General features: G+C 36.7%; 1 protein-coding gene across 3 annotated transcripts in view; it reads right to left on the bottom strand.

Annotated features, from left to right (window-relative positions):
- SLC12A2 (solute carrier family 12 member 2) overlaps positions 1-17,430 on the bottom strand; it is a 59,315-nt gene that overhangs the window by 30,580 nt on the left and 11,305 nt on the right. For all 3 annotated transcript variants that reach the window (XM_027709063.1, XM_027709061.1, XM_027709062.1), the window contains exons 2-9: positions 10,998-11,117; positions 9,161-9,236; positions 8,466-8,561; positions 6,847-6,986; positions 6,098-6,208; positions 3,013-3,121; positions 2,380-2,507; positions 2,207-2,291 (exon numbers count right to left, since the gene is read on the bottom strand). In XM_027709063.1, the coding sequence (XP_027564864.1) occupies positions 2,207-2,291; positions 2,380-2,507; positions 3,013-3,121; positions 6,098-6,208; positions 6,847-6,986; positions 8,466-8,561; positions 9,161-9,236; positions 10,998-11,117 (865 nt within the window). The remainder of the gene's footprint in view (positions 1-2,206; positions 2,292-2,379; positions 2,508-3,012; positions 3,122-6,097; positions 6,209-6,846; positions 6,987-8,465; positions 8,562-9,160; positions 9,237-10,997; positions 11,118-17,430) is intronic.

The raw sequence follows: 17,430 nt of genomic DNA, 5'->3' as shown, positions 1-17,430 counted from the left end.
GTGTGACAGAAAGGAGTAATGGCACTAGGAATTAATGTGGGCCTTACTATGAAAGGATGTGGAACATAAGCCAGCTGGACTGGTTCTGTTCTCAGCAGAAGACACTTAGAATCTAAGTAACAATCTGGACACTGTATTTAACGCTTTTTCAGAAAAGTTTTATTGATTTATACAGTTCTGGCAATATTTTCCGTTGAGAACCTCTAGGTCTTCTTTCTGGTAAAAACAGTATTTCCCCTTTTCACAGGCATTTATAAGCGCGTTCCTCCCAAAGTCAAATGAAGTTTTGCCATGCTATAGGCCTGAGAAGGTTAAAAGGCTGTCTGTATGATATATTTCCTTAACTACATGAATTCCAGAGGTACCACCCTGAGTCCCTTAGATTGTAGTTCAGAATTTTTAACTTCACCAGTGTTACAAGCATCTACAGTTGGCTCTTGTTAATTAGTTTTACTTTCCAAAGTACAGGAAGTACGTCTTAAGCCTACTCAGAACTTTGGCTTATTTTTTATTAGAGCTTCCCTCACTTTTAAAGCAATAAATGTTGTTCTTTGAAATTGATCTTTCAAGAATTTTGATGCCAAATTTGCCTATGAAATCTGCTTCCTGCCACTTGCCTGTTTGCACTAGTCCTTTGCTAAAATATGAAACTGCATACTTTCTCCTCACAGCTATTATCTTTTTGAAATAGCTGCCTAGTTCTATCAGCAGGACTAGCAATTTTCCTTTTTTTAAGCCTTTTCTATTCAGTTTAAACCTCTTACTTGTTACAGAGCATAAAAATACTAAGTTCAGAACATCATCTTCTTCAGCTATGACTGCTCAGCAACCTCAGCCCCTTCAAAGTTTATGACTTGCTTACCACTACTCTGGAAAAGGGATAAAAGTATTTGTATTTGTCCAATATGCCTAATTCAATGCCTTGAAAAAAAGCCAAATTTTACTTATAATCTCTGACTTCTGCTGCCCTTTTATAGCAAGCATCCAACAATTCCACATTCAGTTGGGTTTGCAAACTGCTTTTTTTGTCACTATTTCATACTGCATTTTTCATGCTTGGAAGATGATCAAAGTATTCCATTAACAAGTGAGTATTAACAAGCATTTTATTCTCATGTGGGTTGAAGTTCCAAAGTATTCAAATTTGGTAGCAGAGGTCTATGCAGTCAATCTAATTAGGCACTAAGTGTAGGTCATTATTGCTGCATAAAGCACAATCACCACAGAGCAACTATTTGGCAGAGCTACACTCCAGTGTTAGCCAACAGAGGCAGGCTAGCAAGATTGGTATCTTAAAAAAGGAAATCTCATTAGTGGTAAGATCAGTGGTACTCTTATAAATGAGAATTTCATTCAAAAGGTAGCACGGTTATGATAGAACAAGGTCTTTCATGTAAGAAAACTGATTACTGCTGCCAGAAAGTAGTTTATATGATACGAACGAAAACATTTCCAACCACAGGCAAGAAATATGCAAGATACAATTACAATCTTAGAATCTTAAGATTACTAGAATTACTTTTATGGGTAGGAAAAACCTTGTTAACCACTGCTGCTCTAGAGTAAAACTGGTATCCAACTCCAACGCAACTTCTACAGAGAATTTCAACCCACTGTGGGGAGAAGAACATTGGGAAGAGAAGCTGTACAAGACTCAGATTAGCCTATGATTGTTCCTCCTCTTTCCACATGAAAATAAAACCACGTTTCTGAACATGACGTTTCTGATAGTGGATGACTAAGGCATAACTCAGTCTCCTCCCTCAGCAGGGGAACTACTGTTCAAGCATCCTCACCAAAGTGCTTCCTTCACTCCAAGGAAGTGGCTGATTACCACCATCCTCAAATCAATACAGGTGTTACATCAGTGAGTATTTCCTGAAAATACACTTTTTAACCCAGGGATTATCCCACTGCTAAACCGTAAATCCTTTAACTGCAACAAATGAGGAAACATCCATATGGAGTCTTTTGTCATCTTTAGTCTGAAGCAGCCACCAGTCTTAGGAAAACATTTCAGGAAATTATAAAACCAGCTGAAAACTGCATTTCCAACAGTAAAAATTAGAAACCTTTGGCTATTACTTTCCTGTGCAGGGAAGTCAATTACATAATGGCTTTATGTAATAAATTACATACAACCACATCAAAACACATCCTCAGAATGAACGTGAAAGGATAAAAGTTAAAAACATTCTCTATTTACCTACAGATACTGCAATTCCTACGTAAACCAATGTAGTGATTAAGATGGCCAACAGCGTTCCTTTAGGTATGGCTGACTGAGGATCCTGAAAGAAAAATGTCAGTGGACAGTGATGACAGAGATAAATGCACACTCCGGTGGTCGTGAACAGTGTTTGCTCATCCGCTACTCACCGCAAGGTCCCCTGAGATATTTGCACCAGCAAGTATGCCAGTTGCAGCAGGGAAGAAAATAGCAAATACAGAAAAGAAAGTTTCATCCTCTCGGAAATCTGGTCCAAAATTCTCCATAAATATTTCGGCTGTAGGGAAAGATTTAAGTCTATCACTATTTTTATAGAAGTTACAGTATTAAACCATTCCTGCCATTATTAGACCCATGAAAAAGATGAAAGTCACAGCTTTATGACCTTCTTAAGTGTAGAACAGTTGAGCCCTTTTTTATCACTTCAACTCAAAGTAAAATTAACACAGTAAACTTAAATAGCTTTTATAACCAGAAAAAGGACTTACAATATCATACAGGTTTTTTAAATTTAATATATTCAATATTAGCAGTCAGAACCAAGTTTTGGCCCAATAGCTTCAAAGGACAAAACTGCAGAACTTTGAAAGAATCAGGAAACAAAAAAATCTCTTTAGTAAATAGGATTATAACCAATATTAGATATTTAACTCCCCAAATCTTCGTTCATGAAGCCTAGCCATGATGATGATGATGATGAGATATTTAACTTAATTTTAACAGCCTATTTCTTTTTTGCAAAAAAGGTATTGTTTGCAATACTGTAAACTGTTCCAGCATACCTTTATAACCAAAGAATCCTTTGGGCTTCTTGCTATCCAAAGGAATAAATGTTCCTATGACAAAGTCTCCAATAGCAAGTATGAGGATCACCAGCAGGACTATCTGTGCCTGAAACATAATGACTGCAGTCAGACAGAAGAACTTGTTCTCTTCACAGTTTCAAGTGTTGTGCTTTAAAATGTAAATGTTTGCTTGATTCCAAATTCAGCTTAGTCTTATCAGCATGTTTTCCACAAATAAATAAGGAAAGCTGGAGAGAACTGGCACAAAGATTCTTAATGAACAAATAAGAATAATTTCCAAGTTTAATATCTAATCAAAAGTTCATTTTTACCAAATCCCTCAAAGTCATACTTCTAAAAAGAGAATGCTTAAACAAACTGTTTTCCCTATATATAGGCCTTCCAGAACAAATTTGGCTATGAAAATAGCCAAATGCAACACAAATGCTACTATTGCCTTATAAACTGTGATCATAATACTTTGCCTTATACTTCAGTATGTGCTATTTACTAAAAATTTTATTACATCTGGAATCAAACAGCTTTGGTTTCCTACTTTATGCGATGAAGTAGGTTATTTTGCTACATTCTCATGTTGTCAACACTTATTTATGAAATCGCAGACTACAACAAGTAGTTGTTAATTTCCAGTTTTCTTGAGACTTCTTTGATCACAACCTAGATTTTTAGTTACTCTTCCACAGAACCCTACAAATGGAAAAAAAAGCACTTTAAACCATCCAACACCTCCGAAGTGTGAATAAAGATAAATACAGGCATTGAACAGATACTTCAGGTTTTACATTTAAATAAGCAACCACACTGCTCTGTTATCTTCTGAGTTATTTTGATTCCTTAGAAAGGCATGTGCCAGTGGCTTAGGGAAAGCTATTAACAGACTTTTTTTCACACTTGGGATCAGAAATTAATGTGCAATAGCACTGTGGCATTGCTCATTGCTACAAGTCAAAGTTTTTCAGTTCACACAGCTGCCCAAGAAAACAAGAGAGAACAGTGATAAACAGAGCATAACGTCCTGGAGCAGATTTAAAAGTCCACCTGAAGAAACCAGTTTGTCCATCAAACCTAAATCTTTGTAAAGCCTCAGGAATAGGGAAGGGGTGTGAGGATTCAGCTGGGTGCTTACAGAAGTCTTCAATAAAACCAGAGAATTCAACATGAAGTTATCACAGAGCAATCGTCACAAGTTACTGGATTTTTCCAGACACAAACCTAGGCTTCTCCCTTAAGCTAGGGGTGTTTGCTGAGTATTTTCCTTAAATTCAAAAGACTGAAAGAATGGGCTTCTAACACAATACACTCCTTCAACACAAGGAGAGAGCAGTAAGAGATCACGAACTCTGAAAAGCCATTTTTCAAAACAGACTTCCCTGGAATCCCACTCTCTCTCAGATTTTAGATCTATTTCAAAGGCATTATTATAGATTCCCCCTGTTCCACTTTCCAAGGTATTTTCTAAGATGTGGGTAAAGCATAGGAGAACATCACAGACACCGTAATCAAGAGGAAAACATGAGTGCTTTGCTATGCTGAGTTTCATATGCCCACATGAAATGCTCGTTTGACAGGTTCAGTTGCTTATCACTGCTTCTACCTGCCCTCTTCCATGAGGCAGAAACCAAGACAAGCTTTGACTTCTGCACTGAGCACTGGATTTTGGAAAGCTACCCATTCCCTACTAAGGATGGCACTGCAGTGATACCAGAATTCAGGTTTGATATAAAAACACTAAACAGGGGTATTTCCATGCAAGCAATTGTTATATAATTGCTCAAGGTACACAGCAAAAGCAAGATATTTCCTGTGACTTGAAGTGGCAGTGGCCACAGGGTTCAATAACAACTAATTAATTAAAAGGAAAAACTAAACAGTTCAGAGTAAGGAGGTCAGTATTGTTCGTAGCTACGTGTATAAAGACACCATTACAAATTCAAGGTTACAGACAGGGAAGGACTACTTGAGAAATGTAAACAGTTTTTACAGAAGTTCAGTTTAAAAGTACATGCCAAAGTCAATTTCTGCAAGTTTCTTTTCTCCCTGTAATAGATCTTCACTCACTTCTATGACTCCTATTTCTAGGGCTGGAAGCAACCATGACAAAAAACTCTCATTTGGTTATGAATATCATCATCTTCTTGATGCAGGAGCATAAGAAACTTTTAACACTTCATGAAGAAGTTCCTTCAGTGCAGAAAATAAGAGTTATAGTGACACAAGTATCAGTTGGGAAGGGAGACCCTGTGAGAGGCTCTTCTCAATTATTTTTGAGCACACTATGGACAGATATTCAGAAAAAGCCCACCAGGTGCAGGAAACAAAGCAAACTACACCACCTAATAATGCCAAGAAGAAAAAAAATCAGGTAACCTCTATATTAAGGTACTCTAAGATCTCTTAACTGTTTGTTTCCACAAACAGTTGGCCAACAAAGAATTGACCTAAGACACTGCAGCCACAGCAAGATGAAGGAAGTAGGTTTACCCTCCTACACATTCATCACCAAAAACATTCAAAACCCCTCTCATTGTTGGGCCCAGTGAACGCATCTCCCTGTCTGGCTGTTTCCAAGTAAAAATCAAACCAGGAGAGAATGGAAGAGAAGGGAAGAACACTGGTTTTAAGTCAGAAGAAACTACATAGCTTTAGACTGGCTTCCTGTACTTTTCATCCACAGAACTCACCTGAAGTTTGTAGTAAGAGAAAATTCCCATGCTAAAGTTCTTACCTTCTCTTCTTGTGCTGTAGTTGCCCAGAAGAGGGAAATACCATTAACTTACTTGGCAGTGCCATTAAGAATAGATCATGATGCATTTTAGGTTCTCATATATGCTTAAGCTTCCAATGAAGGGAAATGGTCTAAGATCTGAAATGCTGTCCAGACCTGCACATGCCAGTGCCAAACCAGGAGTTATTACACAAAAAGCAACTGACTAACTTCTAACATACCACCATGCAGTACTGAATACACTAAATATATTAAATATAAGTCAAATAACTGAGGTACAAAAATGGAATCAGCATTATGAAGCAGAGAATAAAAGAAAAAGACAAGGTTCCTTACTTTTGCTTCCCATTCCATTCCTGCAATGGAAATACCCAGCAGTATAACCACTGTAATAGCCCCTATGATTCTGATATCATTCATTTCATCAATCATCAACGTTCCATTTTCCTAATGAAACAAACAAAAAAAACCCCACAGTCATATACTTCATTAGGTAATTATCTTTTCTACTACAGAATAGCATTTTATTTACTGTCATTTATTAGTAGCTAACCTCTATACCACAAATTCACTAATTTTAAATTCCCTTTAAGGATACAAGTAAATAGTTTTTTTGCCTTGTGTTTACATAAATGCATCTTCTAAATGGAAATGATTGGGGTTGTTGGGGTCCTTCAGACTGGGGAAAAGAAAGCTCCAGCAATATTTAAAGGGGGCTTATAAGAAAGATGGGGACAGACTTTTGGACAGGGCTTGTAGTGACTGATAGGACAAGGAGGAATGGTTTTGGACTAAAAGAGGGGAGATTTAGACTAGATAAAAGGAAGAAACATTTCACAGCAAGAGTGGTCAAACATTAGGATGGGTTGTCCAGTGAGGTTGTAGATGTCCCAATCCTGAAAGTGTCCAAGGCCAGGTTGGATGGGGCTTGGAGAAACCTGGTCTAGTGGAAGGTGTCCCTGCCCATGGCAGGGGGTGTAACGGGATGAGCTTTAAGGCCCCTCCCAACCCCAACCATTCCGGGATTAGATCACAGCTTAAACTTGCATAAAGTGTAATCAATACAACCACTATCATCTGTGTACCTTGAGTAGCTCCACAACTGTCTCTGCAAAGCCAACAACATACATTGCTACTGCTACAGCATTGGCAAATGCAAAAATCAGACCTATAGCACCACCAAACTCTGGCCCCAGACTTCGTGAAATTAAGTAATATGCTCCCCCTGAAAAAAAGAAAAACAAAAGACAAAAAAACCCACATGACAGAGCCGAAGAACAGTCAGCCATCCACAATTTAATGTTTACATGAACCAGAATCTACTTATTCTTGTACCTTCCCTGATGTATTAGAAATAACCCTACACTCAGTATTTTAGGGACAGACATGCTGAAGTGTCAGAAATATATCTGAACCAGTTTATGCACCACATCATATTATTCAGCTATGTAACCAGTTCTCTGGGTAAAAAAACAAACTGTAAAACAAACAGCAGTATTATTGGGCTTTTTGCTTCAAACTGCTGAAAGCACTTGTGTACAGTTCTTCTATTATACATCTTCTTTAGTTACAGATCAAGAAACTGGCAAAGCCAACTGTAATAAGCCCACTAAAGTCCCAAACCTCCAAGACCTGTTTCTTAAAGCTCTGTTGTGTTAAAGGAGTTTTCTGCATTAGAAAATGTAGCAAAGGCATATTCCTCAAATTTAGGGCTAAGCTTTCTAGAAGCAACAAAGTCCTCCAGCTCCAGTCTGAAGTAATTGAGTGAGGAAATCATTAATTTCACTGCCTTACACTTCTTGTGCAAATCGTATGTACATAGCCAGCTTGGCCATACTCTGAATGCCTTATGTAATATTAAAAAAAAAATCTTACTGCAATAAAAGATTTTTATAGAAACAATTGTGATTTTATTCTACAGTGCTGCCCATTCAGGACTTCAAATTTTCCAATGAAGTACTGTATTTCAAGAGAGACTAAAAAAGGGCTCCCATAGGAATGGGAAAATCTGATATGCATAATACAATTAAAAAAGTAGAAAGGGCATTTAGAAACTAAGCTTGACATAATGCTAACACTCAAAGCTGCTCTTTCCCATTATATCTGCTTACTCTGTGATACTGAGGCTTTTCTCTTCATTTTTAACCTTAATGAAGACAGTTTTATAAGTTTCTGTTTTAATTCCACCAAATTTTCTACTAGTAGCAGTCTTCTATGTTATGAAGCAGTTTGACCATGTCAGACCAACCACTTACAAAAATATCTATATGAATTGCTGACAACAGCACATAAACCATGAAAGAGAATGAAAATCATCAACCTCAGGGAAGCTGGAGGTAACCAAGCATTTGAAGAGTTACTTGTGTGTAGGTTTATTTTAGGACATGAACACATACAAGCATATGTGCACAGTGCAGATGCAGGAGACTATTAAGACCCCATTATTCCTGTATTTGTATCCAGGATATTTGTATTCTAGAAGTTAAGAAAAATGTTTCTTTCACAGTGGAAAAGAAGCCACAAGTCAGATCAAATTAGCAGGCTAACTATTGACTTTTTATTAACATGACTGTTTATTTACGTGACTGCTTGGTCGATAAATAAACATTATTTATATTACTGTTTAGTCAAATACAGAATACAACCTTAAAGTGTGCACTTCACGGTGAGGAAAGCTTTAAAAACTTTATGAAAGTTGGGTTACCTCCTCTTACAAACCCATTTGTGGCTATTGCTGAAGTAGAGAGTCCTGTAATAGTTGTCACAACAGTGGCCATTCCAATCACCAAGACAGACAGACCTTTTGGAAAAAGAGGGGGAAAACAGTGTAGAGCCCAGTGGTATTAAAGAATACAGACTTTCAACTTAACTCCATTTAAATACCTGATCTTGCAAAACAACACAAATTTACTGTGCATGATTTCACACATTCAGGCAAAAGGCTTCTCCCCTTTTGTAAAGAGAAGTTTCCAGGATACAAATAAAACTGGGTAAATGTTCTCTTAAATCAGCAAGGTAAGAGCTGCATCCTCGAGCTTCAAGAAAACATAATCCTTTTGCAGATCAGACATTTTGTGCAGTCCAATACTAAGGCAAGTCTTTGAAAAGAATTGCTTATATACTACATGGTCCATACTCAAATTTCAATAACCAGAGATAAAAAGTTTATTTCTACAGTTCACTGAAGAATTAAAAATGCCCATTTTTAATTACATGCCTTATACCTAAATGAAAAAGTCTAAGTAAGTGCTTTAAGTTTTTATAAGGGTAAATTACCACAAAAATGGGCAATATCAAGGTCATTTTCTACTCCTTTTGAAGTGTAAGCTCAGGATCAACACCTCTTTTGGATCACATTTAAAAGTCACTGAAATAAAATAACAACATTAGTACACGTACCTATCCCAGCTTGTCCTACAATCCACGATAGTCTGATGAAGAGCATCACCCCCCAGATATTTAACATGCATCGTACCTAATACAAAACAGAAATTTTACAATTGTTAGGTCTTACATCTGCAGTCATTTTCACTAGGTTTTCATTTCAGTTTTTAACATTCTTGAAATTATCTTGCTGTCTTTCTTCACCACTTTTTAAATTATTTCACAAGAACAGACTCTGTTATTAGACAAGTTAATGTTTGATTAAAAAACAAGGAACCTAAATAAAATTTAGAAGTTACTACCTTGAACACAGATAAAGTTAAGATTAATTCAATATCTGACACTTGCAGTATGTCTTGACTAAACAATAAAAATAATTTAGATCCCAACCTTCAGGATCCAAAATGCATACTACAAAACATATAACTAAAAATAAGACACAGGTCTACTATGACTGTGTGGTCTACAATCCCAGTTCAGATTTCCCACGAAACTCTCTCAAAAAGAAATGCACTAAAGCAATATCCTAAAACAACCGCTACTACTTCTCACTCCTAAAACTTTTGTGTCTTACAACATAGCTGCGCAATAACAGGATGGAGTGTTGCATGTTTTTTTAATCCTTGCATTTAAAACTCTTAGCTCCCAATAAAAATAGAGTTTGCACTGTGTAGAATTTAGACAGGAAAATGAAAACAAATCTTGAGTCTCTCTCTAACCTAAACAATAGGATATCAATCCTGCAAAGAGAAGGGAGACAAGGACCTCTCCAAACCACAAAAGTTTTCAAGTCTTTTGCTAAATGAAGATCACTTGAGCTGAAAATCAGCTCAAAATCATCCACACAGCTTATGCTTATTAGGAAATACTAACTATAACTTCCAAACCATTAAAAATGAGATCATCCATCTAGAAAATTTTAAACTGACTTTGGAAGAAACCTTCAGCAACATTTACCCTGTAACTCTTTAATATCAGAATATTGCTTACAAGAATAGTCCTATACAAAATTTGGGTTTCACAGCTACCACAGACACTCTCCTTCTTTCAAGGTAGGGAATGTAGCTACTTCAAGACTTGTTAGGAAGTTGCTAATGCACAGTGGAAGTTTGCTGAACTCAAGTTAGGTATTCTGAATGCTCGAGTTCAGCATGTTTTAACCAATTGCTTTGTTTGCAGCCAGCACTACAAATTCCTAGAGCTTTGGAGAATACATATTAACCATGGCTTCTCTTTGCCAAAATACTAAAAATATATTAATATGTACTTGTAATAAAAAAACCCCATGCAACCCATAATTTTTCACTACTCCAAATCATTTTTTTTCTCTATTACTACATTGTATTTAGTGTCAAGACTTCCACAGCTTAGAAGACGACTTTTTGTAACATGCTCAACAAAATTTAAATATTTAATCCTGGTCAAGTTTTGTTATATACAGACAGGTATTCTCCTCAAAACATTATTTTTTGTTTCACGCAGTCCCGATTCAAAGTGGACACACATTAAGTGTATTCTCTACATTTACATTTGTCACTTAAAATTCATACATGTTTTTTTTTTACTACATATGAATACTTAACATGATCTTTTTCGTTCTTGGAAATTATGCAACTTAAATTCCAAAACATGCTAAGAAACCATAATCCCCTAAAAACTTGAAGTCCTGAAGTACTTACTGCCTTAAAATTCAGTAAAGTTGGAGCAACTCTTCCTAAAATTATGGTATTTTTCACATCTCTCATACATATAATCTTTTGTTTACACTGCACTATCACAACACCTCTCAAAAAAGATGATTATTAGAAAGATTATATCTGTATGAAACTTAAGTATAATACATCAAACTTACCAATACACCTTTTATCCATCCAAATTTGACCACCCCTTTGCTATCAGGTGTGTAAGTGACAGCTGCTTCCCCGGCTGCGGTGCCCTCCTCACCATTTGCATAGCCATCTTCAAAAGGCTCCTTGGAAAACAAACAAACAAAAACTTTATATATTATGTGATTGAAAGAGTGGAGTGCGCATGTGATACTTATGCTGTAAAAAAAAAATCTACTTGTATAAACAGAAAAATTAAAGAATGACGCAGCTGAAGTTTTGAGCTGTTCCTTTATGTTCTTTGCACAACGCACATTTCGGATTTCAAATGTAACAAACTTACAAGAGCAAACTGTTAGAAGCCACCATAATAAGTATTTTCAAGAACTAGTTCTGCATCCCCTAAAAAAACAAACACTTAGTCTCTTAGAAAAATGGCTAGAAGATTTCAAATGCAGTGACTTCTACAGCACAAGAGGTTTTACTTCTTAATCTGGAAGCATTTACTGTTCTACCACAAGTTACTGACATCAGCTGTAGCGTTTCCTGTAGTTCAGACCTACCTGTCATTTGATCAAATTTTCAAGAAATATATTATTCACTTCTCTGTGAAGCGAAGAGGGAAGAGAAATCTCTTCCCACTTTTCCTGGTTTAAATGGGAAGGATGATAGATGCAGAAAACATCAGTCCCATGGACAAAGACAAACTCAGGGCTTTTCTTTACAATTTTACTCCCAACCTCACAATGCAGAAATATTAACTGACTGATATATATTAAAAATTATGTCTATATACACTTGAAAGGCAGTGTTGTTTTGCCTAGCCAAACAAACACTTGAGCATTTAAACTCAAATACTTTCTACATTTGCTGTAAGAAATCTGCAAGAAGCACTCTAAGCAAAGTATGTTAGTTATCCAAGGCAGTAAGTATTAAGAATGGATACACTAGAAAGACTCTGAATACCATTTAACAAACCAGCTCAAGCAGTGTATTATGAAGCAGGCTGCAAACCAGAGGGCTCAGAAAACATTTAAACCATTAGAGATTCAATCCCAATGAGGTAAAGGGCAGAACCCACATTTTCTAAATAAGACACAAAATAGAGTGGACACAAACAATGCTTTCAAGAAGTATGTGCCATGCTGAAGAAGAATTAGGGTGAGGTATTTAATAAATTATTTCTATTCCTGATACATTAGTACCAAATATACTCTAAGCAAAGAATCAAGAGAAAATATTTCTAAACCTGTCTATTATGAAGGATGTCACCTATAGCCCCTTAGAACCAGCAGTAAACACACAAAACAGATCTAAATAAAAAAAATCAGATTATGTCAACCTTATCCACTGACAGATTCGTGCCAGTGCTTCTCTCACTGACTCTGAATTATGAAATTCTCATAAAGCCATGCGTACCTGCAACACACCTGGAGATCCTCTAAGGCATAAGCTTTCCACCACTAAGCAGAACCATGATCAGTTTCCAGATCATTACCTTTAGCAGTGAGTTTTCTTGAAGAGTATATTTTACCCAGAAGGGATTTTTAAAAAATAGACATATAAGTGTTTTATATATATGTGTGTGTATATATACTGCATTACATACATTAAACACATGACAAAAAGAAAAATAACCAGGAGTTATACAGTTTGCTGAACTGCAGCTCTTCTGGGCAAAAGAGAACTAACTAATGGCTGTAATTCTCGGGAGATCTGCACTGCCTTTGACCAGATGAATCTATTGATTCGCTGATTATTTGCATTCAGGCACTCAAGCCAAATCAAGTAGTGGTAGATTTAGATCCATTAGAGTGGTAGAAGAACAGTGAGGACCAAAAAAAAAGACAATTACCATGCTGCTACATTTCAGATACGCTGATCTGCCTAAACCAGAACTAAGGCTCACAACAGAAGAGGATGAGAAGACCTACTGCCGTGGTCCGGTGGCCTAGAAATGCAGGAGTAAACCATAAAAATCCTTCTAGTACGCATGTCTCCCTCAGATCCTGCTGTTTCCAGGAGCACTCACCAGAAGTTTCTCCCCACTTCTCCCCCACCCACTCTCAGAAGTGAGGAGGAAACAAAGATGCATTAGAACAAGGGAAAGATTACAAAACGTTCACAACTGCAACAAAACTGCCAATCAAGCACATAACTATATAACCACTCATTATTTCCTCACATAAAACACATTCTTATTTCTCACAAAAAAACATCACATTTTACCTGCAACAAACTCAAATCTACACTGTAACATTCATGTTATCTATGCAATTTTTAAGCTCTGGTCAAGACAATTGACAACACTAGGCAACATCTTCTGGTATTACAAAAACAAACATCATGTCTCTAACAGAAATAACAAAACTGTTCTTTGAGAAGACTAGTCAGGGAGGATCTAGGAAGGATAGAAGGAATTTGCATCTTCATGTCCTAAAACATTGTTTTAGGACTAAAGTGGTTAATAGTTTGGTTTTTTCCTTTTTCTTTTTTTTTTTAAACAAGCTTCAAGTTGGTTTACTGCATGTTTATGTTCTACAAGAAGGTGGAGAATATCTTAGTATCTAGTGTAAGAAAGAATCATATACTTGAGCATGTGAATGTGGCTTGCCAGGTGTTGGTAGAATCTGCACAAATCAACAAGGTGACCTCCATAGGTCACTTCCAACCTCAACCATCATGTCACAGCTACATGTTTTACTGCAGTGCTCAAAAAAGCCCCATAGATCAGACTGTTGTACTCCAGGAAGGAGACAATGGCTCACAACTGGTGTTCTGAGTTATCAGGTACCAGATCAGCCCCAGGATAGGCACACTGTGAACACAAGGAAGTTTTGTTCTTTATGTCTCGTCTCTCCACACAATGCAATATTTCTTAGGAAAATATTTTGAAGCACAAGCAAAATGCAATAACTGAAAGGTTACTCCTGGTTATCAGTGCTAATGGGTGCCCAATAAAGCACCAGTGAGAACAGATATTACAGAGTGTGGGCACAAAAGAATTCCACTATATAAGGCTCTAAGTTCAGCCCTCTAATGCAAGATTAAGAAAGCACCACTGTGGTTTCAGCTGCAAATCAAGCAGTGTAGTATTTTTCATGCTTGTGCTCATGAGGATACAATGCTTCTACTCAAGTCACACACTGAATGGAAAAAACTGCACCAGAACTATTGTAGAACAGCAATACATGTACGATAAGATCTTCATAAACAGTGAAAAACACTAATACACTGTGGATTTGGAGGAGGTGTAAGAATAGGGGAAAGAAAAGAGGTTTTAGCATTTCAGATCAGAAATGTTCTTATTAACACAACTTTTAAATCAAAATAATCAGTCCAAAAATACTCAGTTATGGTGTTCACTTACACTGTTAAAGGAAACGTAAGATACATTTACATGCTGACAATTTATCATACACTGAGAGGACTTCAGACAAGAAATAGTTAATTTCTGCTCCTACACAGAATTTTGCATTGCTGTTTCACAGTATCTGAAAAATACAAATAATCTACTATTTCATCTCCAGTACTGGATCATAACAATAAGCTATTTGTGCCAATTGTGAATAGCCTCGTAGATTAGTAATGACAAAATACTTGGTAACCAGAAGTGATGTGAGATTTTTCACACACAGCCTGGAGTACAGCAGTGCATGGGAGAGTTTCTAATCAGTAAAAATTGCTATTTAGTTTTACTTAAGAGGTCTTGACAGTGGTGTATGTCATGCAGCATGTTTGTAATGAACCTATCTAAATTCCACCTTAATGGCAACATACTTAATGGCTATATTGAACTGTTATGAGGTAGTACCACAATAAACAGACAAGAAGTCTTCTGCTCTTGTTTTCTTTTCAAAGATCACAACTTGGAAGCCCCAAGTAAGGGACAGGACAACAAGCAAGTTTGTGTGTAAGATTATTGGGTGGTACTTCAGGCAGACTGCTGTCTTTGTGGACTGCCTGATTTGGTATGTCCCTAGTAGTCATTAACTTCTTTAGCTAACCCATCCAATTACCCTTAGTCCCGTGTGGACAGAGGATGCCCAAGAAGCAGCTGAGACAAGAGCATTTAACTGCTTTTTCCATCTCTCAAGTGTAACCACTTACAGGGTTACCACATCCCATACAGTACAGAGTTCTCACATAAATTCCTCAGAAAGGCTTCAAAACAGTAGCTTTTTCTCTCTTAGCAGGATATAGTACTGAGGCTGGTTCCAATAGTTTATGCTATCACAATGTTAAGGAAAATCAAGAGCCTTATATTTTCAAGCTCCAATTCCTGCAAGAAAATATAAAAATGGCATTCCAGCACATTTAATGAAGCTGCTTACATTTAAAACTGCTTTGCACCTATGTATTCTGACACTAACCACAGTGCTCTTACCATTTAACGTGCTTGCTGAGAACAAAAAAATAAGAGAAGCCACCTGAGAACCATCTTTCCCCAAGAGGTACTGACAGAACAGTTCTGTGCAGCAACGGGTCTGTCTCCCACCAGCTGCAGTCAGAGCCTCAAGAGCAGGAGATATGACGTCAGAGATGTTCGCAGGAACCCGTCTTCACAAGGTCAACTTTCACACATCTTCTGCAGCCTTTCACTGTAGCTGCCAGTGTTACAGACAAGCTGTTTGCCACACCTTACCATGATAATTTCTTGTTTTCATCTCCCAAAGGTTAAATTTTGTAGGCACTGCCATTTTAAAATATTCCTTATTGTGGAAGGAAGTAAGCAGGAAAATGTATTGATCCAGATGTAGCATGCTAGCTATCTGAACAGAGGAAGAATCCCTTCTTGTAGAGATTATACTCTCAGATATCCCAACTCCACAGCTGCACACTGTTAAGACTATGTCTGCTCAAGTACAAAACCTGACAGAATATTTTCAGAATTAACACAGCTCAAAACATACACAGAAAAAGAGCTTATGAACATGTTTTTTTGCTTCTCTCATTCAAACACACTTTATCCAATGGATCAAATAACAATGACAGATTAAAGAAAGTTATCAAAGTATAGCAGAATTACTAGACATTTTGCCTCAGATTACACCAACACCATGATTTTTAAACAATACCTACTATCTTTTCTTGAAAGAGCAAACCTTGCACTTTCCCCGCTGGAATGAACTTTTGGATTCTAGCTCCCACCACTTATGACATTTCTAATTATCTGAATAAAATATTTTAGAAGTGCTAGATGTATTGCACACATAGAGTAACTGCACAGAATAATCCTGCTGCAAAGTTGTTTACTTCTGATATAACAATTACAACTTCTGCAAACTGTCTGTACTGGTACAAGTGTGATACTGGCTGATATGGTGTGATACTGGGTGATAAAGTGTGATAAAGAATTATAAACTAGGCATTAAATGGTGTCTGAAGGACACCAAACAGTATCAAACAAATCTGTTCTTCAAACATTACTTTTGCAGCATGCTAATGCTTGCAGTCATGAAATTCCCAGTTTTTGCCTAAGGGTCAGTTTGATAAACTGTTTTTATGTTTTAATGCTTTTATCTAACCAGCTGTGAAAGAAATCAAGAGCACTGAGCTTCCTTTCCAAAACACCTAATCTATTGAATGATTTTAAGCAGACTGTTGTCCAGGGACACCAGACAGTCCTGTTAGTAACGCTTTAACCCATTAACTTTATCAAGTAAAGCCTGGAATCTTGGTCAGGCAACGAAATTCAGAAGTATTTCAGTACTGAAATATATGAGAAGAAAAATAAGTTCTCACCAGTCTTTGAATTGACCTGGTGACATTGACTACCATTTGTAACCAGTTTTTCAAACAATTACTGTTCATTTTTACCTTTGTTTATAGACTAACAAAAAAATAAAAAAATCACAGTGAGTTTTTAATACTAAATTTAAAAAACACCTCTGCCAGGTCTGACAGTTTTCAAGTGTTTTTTTTTTTTTGGTGCATGTAGGGCAATTAAGCTCTATATAAGCTCTAAAAGGGAGGAAGTATCATAGGTAATGACTTTCAAAATATCTTACTCTACATAGCACTCTCTTAAAAGAACAGTCTGACTGGACAGGCTCTTCTGTAAATTAGTAACACTTGCAATACCATTGCTGGCAAAGAGCTGTTTTTTCACTATACGTAAGCCTCCCTCACACAAAAACCCCAAAACTATACTCTACCAATATCCAAACCTGACTGAAACGGTTACTTCTCGAGAAAGGCATTTGCTATTTGGACCTATCAAACAATGCAGAAGAATCTTAACACAGAATAATCTTTATTAGAACTAGGGATTGGAAATTGACACAACTAAAAGTCAGTGCCTATGAAAGCAAACTCATAAGGAAAAAAAAGTATGCTGTCTACATCTCCCACTGCCCTTGAAAGAACTTTTTCTGACCAATCCTAAATGCTTTTAGAAAACTACCATCTTGAAAAGCCTATAAAACCACAAAAATAATCCTGTAATGAGTAAATCAA

This window comes from Neopelma chrysocephalum, unplaced genomic scaffold, assembly GCF_003984885.1.
Source record: "Neopelma chrysocephalum unplaced genomic scaffold, ASM398488v2 Primary Assembly neopelma1_96684, whole genome shotgun sequence".
NCBI classification, from domain to species: domain Eukaryota; kingdom Metazoa; phylum Chordata; class Aves; order Passeriformes; family Pipridae; genus Neopelma; species Neopelma chrysocephalum.
The sequence above is the reverse complement of the archived record's forward strand: the minus strand, read 5'-3'. Positions and strand labels throughout refer to the sequence as shown.